The sequence below is a fragment of the Cervus canadensis genome, chromosome 16, assembly GCF_019320065.1.
Source record: "Cervus canadensis isolate Bull #8, Minnesota chromosome 16, ASM1932006v1, whole genome shotgun sequence".
NCBI classification, from domain to species: Eukaryota; Metazoa; Chordata; class Mammalia; order Artiodactyla; family Cervidae; genus Cervus; species Cervus canadensis.
In genome coordinates, this window is record NC_057401.1 from 52390158 (window position 1) to 52399937 (window position 9780).

Here is a 9780-nt window from a genome sequence, read left to right on the forward strand (position 1 = left end):
AATCATGTATTAGTCAGTGGGAGGTTATACAAAGGAATGTAAGAGAAGATTTGTGAAGATTTGTGTAAATGAAGTTGATAATCTATTTATAAACATATAGCAAACAAATTCACTAAAAGATAAACGGCATGAATGACAAATGAGGGGTATAGAGTCTTATATCTTCTTGACACTTTATAAAGTACTCATATCTATTTTCATATTTAATTCTTATGTTAACCTCATAATATAGGCAACTTCATATTAAGAAAGAAAACACTAAGGTTCAGAGAGATGAAATCAGTTGCTCAAAGATATAGTTAATAAACATAAATGTTGGAATTGTTTCTTTCGAGTTATTTCATTGCTGAATACAGAGTTTTTCCTACTATATCACTCTTATCAGTTAAAATGTAGTCAGGAAACAGATGATGGCAAGAAACTTTTTGGAAGAAATTTGACTCAGAAAAATTAACTACAACTATTAATTGTAAATGCTTATAGGTCAAACTACATGTTACAGGGAAAGATGAGCCATGTCATAGGTTAACATTGGCCACTATTCTCTCTAGGTCTGGAAGGACACTGAGATGCTATGACGATATCACCATGGCGCAGTGGCCCTTTTGCCTGAAGAGAACTAGTCCTATGTAAAAGATGCCTAGTAGGTCCAAGACCATGAAGGAAGGGCTTCCAAGAGGAAGCTAGAACCCCAAAGAAGTCATCACCTGAAGCATGTGTGAGAAAATGCAGAGGGAATAAAAAGAAAGTAAGACACTGAAGCCAAAGAACAAGTACTCAATAAGTCTATTTCCAGATGGTGAACGTGATACAATAGACATAACATTCTAGGGACTGAGGTTTAAGGAAAATAGTAATCTCTTTCATTTTTGTGGGAAAAAACATAACTTCTGTCCATATTAGGAAAGTGAAATACCAATGTGCTATTGATTAGATGGTGCTGTCAAGGCTAATTGATTAGGCATCGGGTCAATGTTGGGCTGGCCACAATCGTCCTTCCAGGTGGTGGTCTTTGCTGTATACTCGAGATTATGGTTCTAGTGACCAATTTGTCTTCTCTGAAATGTGAGATACCAGATTCAAGATGATGGTGCTCCAAAAGCTCTTTTAGCAGCAGTAAGGTCTTCTCCAATATCAGCAACTCGGACAAGCATATTAGGATCTATAACTGACTTCCTATTTTCTCTCATTTTACAGTCTTCCTCCATTGCCTTCCATTAGCCTCACATGGAGGGAAGTCATTTGCCAAGGCAGATTGGCAAACACACCGGAAGGACCAGCTCTGAAATACAGAACATAACCAAGAAAGAGTAGTATACGGTACTCAGAGTGAACAGGTAATAACTCACCCAATTTTATGCGTGATTTTAGGGGAAGAAAAGGTCATATGGTGCTAAAAAAAAAAATCAGAATAATTTTATGGTAATGATGAACTTTGATGTAGGTCTTGAAGAGCATCTTGTAAATGTGGAAAGAAGAGGAGAAGATGCAGTAGGAAAGTAAGAGAATAATCAAGTTACAGAGTCCAAGAAAAAAATATATCTGAAAATAATGATTTAAACAGTTGGTAGAAATATTGAGAAATATTTGCAGCTTGAGACTGAGTAAAGAGATTGAGATTACACCAAGGAAAGGTTCAAAGTACAGACCAAAGTATAGATATTCAGAGTACAAATGGATAACAAACAAGTACCTACTTGTAGGGCACATGGAACTCTGCTCAATGGCATGTGGCAGCCTGGATGGGAGGAGAGTTGGGGGAGAATGGATACATGTATGTGTATGACAGAATCCCTTCACTGTTCACCTGAAACCATCACAACATCATTAATTGGCTATACCCCCAATATAAAATAAAAAGAGTTTAAAAAATAAAATATATAGTGGAAGGGGAGAAAAGATATTCAGTGTGCAAGTGCAATAGCAGGAACTCTGGCCAACTAGAAGGAGAATGAGACAATGGAAGTAGTGGGAAGTCTAAGCAAATGTGTCAGATAAAGCAAAATTTTGAACTGCTGGTCAACTTTACCACTCACATATGAATCTATCCACTTGTCTCTGTTGCCATAGCGAGGACCTCAGTCCAAACCACAATCATTTATCACAGGGGTGCATGCAGTTTCCAGGTAGCTTTCCCACAGCTCTTTTTATATGCCACCTTCATCCTAGTCCACAGAGGAGCCAATATGATCTTGCACATTTTTAACTGAATCTGGTCATCCCTCAGCTTGGAATGCTTCACTTGTGCCCTATTGCATTCAAAATCAGAATCTTTACAATGCTAAATTCCCCATGATATGATCCTGCATCCCTCTCCACCTCCTCCCATATTATACTTTCTCTTGTTCCCTCTGCTGTAGTCACGTTGGGGTCCCTTTTTCTTTTCAACTATGCATTTTACTCAAGGCTACGTTTCAATTCTCTAGAGACACTTTCCTTCATCCCCATTCTTCCATTCAAATGAGGAAAATAATTCTTTCAACTTCAGGTCAAAAGCTATTTCTTCAGGAAAGACATACCTGATTATCCAAACTAAATAATTTCTCTGTCAGATACTTTTTATACAGGCTTCAAAATGCTATCACATTTGGTACTGAGTAACGTATGAAGAGAGATGAGAGAAAAAGAGGAGTCAAAAATAACCCACATTTCTGACTGGCACAGTGATTGAGTGGTAAGAAGGAAACATAGGGAGGAAAAAATTTATTTGGTGAGGAAGACCAGGAATTGAGCTTCGGACATGTGGATACCGAGGTACCTTTTGGACAAGCAGATGTCATCATTAGATAAGAGTTTTTGATGATCTAGTCTAGATCACTGAGAAGAAATCAAATCAGGTGTCCTTAAGACATCCTGGCATCTTAGCCAGTTAGTATCCAAGCTGGACCTCACCCATCTCCCACCAGAGCCTACATGATCCTCAAGCTGTATCATGAGTTCTCTTGACCCTTTTATTTTCTTCCTAGGTGATTTCTCCCCTCCTCCTGGATTTAAAATTTTATCTTTATAAACATAATCCTAAATTTCATACTTCAACCTGATTTCTCCTCTGGGCACCAGAAGCTGAAGACAGTAATACTAATAGAATTCTGAAATATATTGAGGAGACTAAAAATATTCTAGGAGCTTGGTTGGGAATTTTAAGTCAACGAGGAAAGTAAAAACCAAGATAACAAAAATAGTGATAGATTATGTGCTTTATAAATCATTTATATACTTCTAAATTGTGACAAATATCATGAGAAAAAATTAAAATGAGGATAACAAGCGGAAGCCCACAATTTTTAAGTAGGTCAGAGGTGTAATGAAGGTCTTTCTGAATTGAACTTAATCTGGGAAATGAGAGGAAGCAGATTACCAAGCATGTTATGTGTGGACAAAGGCAAGAAAGAAGAGTCAAGTGAAACACACTTTTCAGACAGAAATGCAGCATATATGAATGCTTCAAAGTGAGAAGACTCGTGAGACTGAAAAAATTCCTCCATTTCAGGGAAACTGTAGCAGATGACAGAAGTTGGAGAGGTTGGCAAGGCTGAAATAATGAAGGTCATCCAAGTTCATCACCTCTTGTTGCTGTTCAGTTGCCCAGTCATGTCTCTTTGCAACACCATGGACTGCAGCACACCAGGCCTTCCTGTCCCTCACCATCTCCTGAAGCTTTCCCAAGTTAATGTCCATTGGATCAGTGATGCCATCCAGCCTTCCCATCCTCTGATGCCCTCTTCTCCTTTTGCCTTCAATCTTTCCTAGCATCAGGGTGTTTTCCAGTGAATGGGTTCTTTCCATCAGGTGATGAAAATACTGGAGCTTCAGCATCAGTTCCTCCAATGAGTATTCAGGGTTGGTTTCCCTTAAAATTGACTGGTTTGACCTCCTTGTTGTTCAAGGTACTCTCGGGAGTCTTTTCCAGCACCTCTTTACCCACTTATATTTTAGCCGAATGCCCCATCATCATCATCAACTTCCATCTTTCCTCTGGAGGTGGATCTCTCCTATCACTCCACTCCCACACATTATGCCATGGCTATACATGTTCTCTTTCTCTTTGCTGGAACATTCTTTTCTATTATCTCCCCTTTCTCTACCTTTCAGTCTTTGACTCTTCCGACTTCACCCACAAAATCAAATAGCAAGCAGAAGCAGTTACTCCAGCCTTCTATGACTGAACTACAATACTTTATCCATACCTCTACTTTAATGCTTGTTGCAATATATATGCAATTTATCTTTTACATGCTACTTGAATACAGTATCCTCTGTAAATTGTTATTTAACCATATCTTATTTATATTGTATCCTCAGTGCTTAGTCTTGGCAAATAATCAACAAATGTTCCTTCAAGAAAGGACAGATTTGTATGCAAGAGATAAATATTAATGGTCTAAAACATTTGTTTGAGTAGATGCAAGCTGTATGGATTACCTCAGAAAATAATAATAATAATAAACTTCATGTTTTAAAATCTTCACATAAGGAACTGGGTAATGTCCATTTTCAGAGCTAAAAGAAATATGGTGCTTTTTCTTGGCCACTATATTAAGGAAGATAATGACTCTTCATGCCAGTCTCAGTCTTTGAAACACCAGTATAAAGGTCTTTCCTTGCTCCCATTGAGTCTGCTTTCTATTCCCTCTCTCATATAATCATTCACATCTCTTTATTATTTGGATTATATTCAGCAAACAGGTAGAACTAATGTGGTAGCACAAACGTTGCAGAGAAAAAAAGGAAATCCCAGTTCAGTTCAACCGCCTCCTCCATCCAAGGCAAACTATGTGAAAAGCCATGGCTCTCCCCACCATTCAGTTCCAACTAAGCACTAACAGTAGAGGACTTTCTACCATTCTATATTATATTGTACTTCTATGGGGAAAGATAGAGCTACAAAGTGTCTTTGCCATCAAAAACAAGACACTCTACATTAGGTCATTCTCCATGCAACTCAGCAAAACAGAAGAGCGCAATAACTGATGAAACGGTCATGCAGGCAACCATGAAAAAGGATTGTTCGGGTTGTGAACATAAACATGCAAGTTGGCCAGGGACAGCAATGGGGTGCCTGCAACCAGAGACTGGTTTAGTTACCTTGGAACGTTTGCCTTTGGAGCTTAACTGGCAGATCTCATCTTGACCAGACGATTCATTTCCTCCGAGGGCCCACACTACTTGCCTCCTAACCCGGTCCGGACGTACCACTCCCTAGTTTAATGATCTTTCTTCCTGGTGCCCCCGGATGCACCGGGTAACAAATGATTCCAAAATTTGGAACATTCTAGCACCGAACTTATGTGTGCTAATAGTTTGTCCTGTGAGCACACACACTGTTTCATTCTTTGGGCAAACTGAAGGTTACAGGGTATGGAAATGGCCTCAGGGATGGGTGAGAAGTGGGAGACATGGGTGGAATGAAGCCTGAGGGTTAAGAGGCTGGTGAGCCAGGGGGTCTGGTTCTTCGGAAACAGGCCCTTCCGGACTCAGGCCTAGAAGAAAAGGACCTTCGTGTGCTCGGTGCTGGGCATCTGCCCCTTTTCACCCAGCCTGCGAATGCAGGCTCCCTCAGATGCTTGAGTTGGAGTGAAGTCGTCTCGCTTCACTTCTCAAACAGGAACAGGGCCTCTTCCACCACCTCCCCGACGAAGACCTTGGCCATTCCGGACATGGCTATGATTACGATCAGGACACCGGCGTGCCGGTCACAGCCTGGTTCAAATGTTGGATGGTGGCTTTGGGGAAGGCTAAGCAGCGAAACACTTCATAACAGCTCAGCTGCTCCCTCATAGCAACCACGAGGGTTCTCATTTTCCGGGCCTCCTCTTCGTCCACTTCCCGTTGCCTGGCTTTCTTGCCCTCGGTGTCCACTTTTCTTCCGTCTCTTGGCCACAAGGGGACGAGAGGCGGAGTCTGCCTTTTCACCTGCCCTTGGCTGCGGGCAGTCCTGACGCCTGAGCTCCCCACGTTCCTCGTCAGAAGACTCACTGGCTTCCTAGGCTGGGTCCCGCGGCAGGATACGGCCTGGGTGGCTGGGGTCCGCGCCTGGGGTCACGCCTGGTGCTTCCCAGATGCGCTGGCCTTCTCCATCCAAACGCCGGTACCAAGTCCGCTAGCTCAGAAAGTTCGGGCCCTGGGTCCTCCCTGAGGCAAAATCAGCGGGAAAGAAACGCTCTCAGCCTCAGCATCCACAGAGGAAGGATCTGCCTGAGATATGCCTGGGCCCAGTCCCTTTATATAAGGGTCGGGCCCTGAAGCCACGCCCACTCAAAAGGGGATAATCCCCTCAGCCAACCCTGCACGGGGGAGGCGGGGGGGGGCGCCTGGGCTCCTCCCACTGCCCCAGGCAAGGGGTGGGGCCGGGGTGTGCTGCCCTGGGCGTCAGGAGGGCCAACCCCGGCAGTCTCCCAGGATTCCTCCTGCCTCAGAGTTTCTGAACCCTTCAACTGGGGCCACGATGGAAATCTAGACGTGTCCTCAAAAGACCTGTCTCTCAAAGCTGCCTTTTGAAAGCCTTCCAGGAGCCAGCCCAAGAACCCAAATCCTCTCTCCACTGCTCCTCAAAACAAGCTGGCTGGCTTGTGGGGTGATGGCGAAGCCAGAAAGCCCAGAGAGTTCAATGCTCTAGGAGACTTCCCTGCCATTCCAGGGTGGCCCCAGACCATCCTCTCCCCCAAGGCACAGCCATGAAGATAGGTCAGTGGGTCTATGGGGAAAGCTTCCATCTTGCTCTGGAAAGGCTCTTCAATTTGCCCAGGGGAAAAAGCAATCAGTCCCCCGCTTCCTCTTCCATCCCCCCTCCTCTCTCAACACCCTCCTGCTTCTCTCCCTCTTATTCCCCCATGCCAGGCACACAAATCCACTCCCCGCCCAGCCTAACCTTCCCCTACCATCCTGATCAAGACATCCAACCCAGAAGTAGGGTGGCAGTGTTGGGGGTGGGTAAGGTACAGACGTCCACTTCGGGAAGAAGCCACCTCTACACATCCTCTTCCCCAAGGTTCATCACTTCCATGAGTAATCGCCCTCCCTGAACTCTATTCCCTGGAGTTTTCACAAAGCCTCCGGAGTCGACGCACGCATCCAGATAGATGCGTCCCAGTAGAGCCAGGCCGGGGAGGAATGGTCTGTCTCTGACCTCCACCTGCTCTCTACTTCTCCTAGTCCACCATTCCTCTATCCGAATCCCTGGCCTCAGTAGAGGTTTTCAGGGTCGCCAGGGCTTAAGTCTCTCCCCAGTGTCCCTATCCTGGGACGGCTGAGATCTGTGGCCATTTCCCCGTTGGTTCCTTTCCCATGGTAAGTATGCCTTTGGGGTTCAACCTGCCCTTCCGGACTTGGCCTGATGACTCACTTCCTTCGAGTGCCGACGGTATTAGTCCTGCTTATGCAGTTGCCACGCACAATCCATTCACCTTTCATCCCCAGGCTCTGAGGGGCGTTTGGTTGCTGCTGACTTCCAGCATTTTGGAAGGCAGATGCGAGGTAGGAGTCCTGTGTGCACAGCATGTCCTATGGAACCACACTCTGTACCCCCTCTTTGAGAGAAACTCAAGGTAGAAGGGCCCCCATGGGAATGAAGACGCCAAGGTAATGAAGGTCCACGAGGCCCTGACTTTCTGATCGGCCATCTGCCGAGGACAGGAGACTTTTTTCCAGATCTGAACTCCTGGACTCCGTCTCTTGACTTGGAGTGACCTGGGGCATGAGGTAGGCCCACCGGCCCAATGGAGCAACCGCGTGTGGACAGGACAGAGGCTTGCCTCTTCCCGGATCTACCTGGGAGAGCTACGCTGCTTCCTCACCTTTCTGGTGAGAGGCTCTTAGCTCTGGTTCTTTGTAAGAGGGTCTTAATCCATTTGCCTGGCCCCGCCTGCCCAAATGTGATCAGGAATTGGTGAGTGGGGGACTTGGTCCAAGACTGAGATCTCACACCCCCACCCCCACCCACGGAAGAATTCTGTGAGGTTTCCTTTCGGGACCGCGGATGGCTTGGGGATCCCATTCACAGGCCTTTGAAGGCCATGCCGGCCCCGGACGCCTGGGAAACATCCCATTACTTCCAGAGACTAGGCTTCCTCTTGCCCACGGCCAGACGTGGTTGGCTGAAGGGCACTGAAGCACATTGGCGTCTCTCCGCGTGAGAGATTGTCGTCTGGTGTCCCCGGGGAAGGCCTTGCCTCCGCAGAGGAACACCAAGACTTCCCACCCGCAGTGAGTTTGAAAGAATTTCCTGGGCTTCCGGCTCCTGGACGGCATATCACAGAGGTGCTCATATGCCAGCTGGATGGCTTTGCTAGAATTCCCTGAGTGAACCCACCAGGGCCTGGTGGGCTGGGAACCCACCATTCCCAGTCAGGCATGGTTGCAGTGTATGCATTCAGCTTCTCTGGTAAACAGGCAAATCTGTTCTCACGGGTGAGTTGTGGCAGGTCGTGTCTCAAAGAATTAGACTTTGGGTCTCGGGTCTCTCCTCGGCATGCCTCCAGATGAGAGACGCTTCTGCATGTTGCTGGTCTTTTCAAAGGAACAGCTCGAATTGTGCTGGATGTCTTCTCTCCCCTTTGAGGCAGTTGATCCATCCTGGTGAAGGCCCATCCTGGTGGCAATGTCCTCGGGATGCAGGAGCTGCCTCGGGGATGGGGCAGGGATGCAGTATGGGGAACACAGTGAAAGAAAGCCTGAGGGTTAAGAGGCTGGTCGGCCGGAGGGCCGGGTTGCTCAGGAACAGGCCCTTCCAGACTCAAGCCTAGAAGAGGATCTTGGGCTTGGTGCTGGGCATCTGCCCCTTTTCACGTAGCCTGCGAACAGCCTCCCTCAGATGTTTGGGTTGGAGTGGGGGCTTCTCGCCCCACTTCTCACACACGTCTAGGGCCTCTTCCACCACCTCCCCGACGAACACTTTGGCTATTCCGGACACGGCAATGACCACGTTCTGGGACACCGGCGTGCCGGCCACGGCCTGGATCAGACGTTTGATGGTGGCTTTGGGAAAGGCTGAGCAGCGAAACACTTGGTAACGGTTCAGCTGCTCCTGGCTCATAGCAGCCACAAGGGTTCTCATCTTCTGGGCCTCCTCTTCATCCACTTCCCGTTGCATGCCTCTCTTGCCCTCGGTGTCCACTTTCCGTCTCTTGGCCACAGGGGGACGTGAGGAGGAGTCCGCCTCTTCACCTGCCCTTCGCTGCGGGCAGTCCTGACGCGCAGGCTCACCGCCTTCCTCGTCAGAGGATTCCCGGGCTTCCTGGGCTGGGTCCCGCGGCAGGATTCGGCCTGGGTCTCTGGGTTCCGGTCCCAGGGGCACGCCTGGTGTCTCCCGCGACACACCTAGGTCCGGTAGCCACGCCCTGGCCTTGTCCATCACAGCGCTGGGTCAAAGACCCTAGCTCAGAAAGCTAGAGCCCTGGGCCCTTCCTGCTGCTGAGTCCGAAGCAGAAAAACACCCTCAAAAGCAATCCCCTTAGCGGCAGGATCCGCCGGAAATGTGCCTGGCCCCAGCCTCTTTATATAAGGCTCGGCCTGAAGCCACGCCCATCCGGAAGTCAGATGATTCCTCTGTACCACCCACCCCACCCCCCACTCCACCCGCACAGGGGGTCTGGTCTCCTCCCACTACCCCAGGCAAGGGGCGGGGCCGGGGTGTGCCTCCCTGGGCCGCAGGCACCAGCGGGCAACCGGCAGTCTCCCAGGATTCCTCCTGCCTCAGAGTTTCTGAACTCTTCATCTTGGGCCACGATGGAAATGTAGACATGTCCTCAGAAGACCTGTCTCTCAAAGCTGCCTTTTGAAAGC

General features: G+C 47.6%; 1 protein-coding gene across 1 annotated transcript; it reads right to left on the reverse strand.

Annotated features, from left to right (window-relative positions):
* Positions 1–8477: 8477 nt before the first annotated feature.
* Positions 8478–9430, reverse strand: LOC122454449 (transcription initiation factor TFIID subunit 11-like). Its single transcript, XM_043488933.1, has one exon. The coding sequence runs from the start codon at positions 9347–9349 to the stop codon at positions 8738–8740; it is 612 nt and encodes a 203-aa protein (XP_043344868.1). The 5' UTR covers positions 9350–9430; the 3' UTR covers positions 8478–8737.
* Positions 9431–9780: the final 350 nt, after the last annotated feature.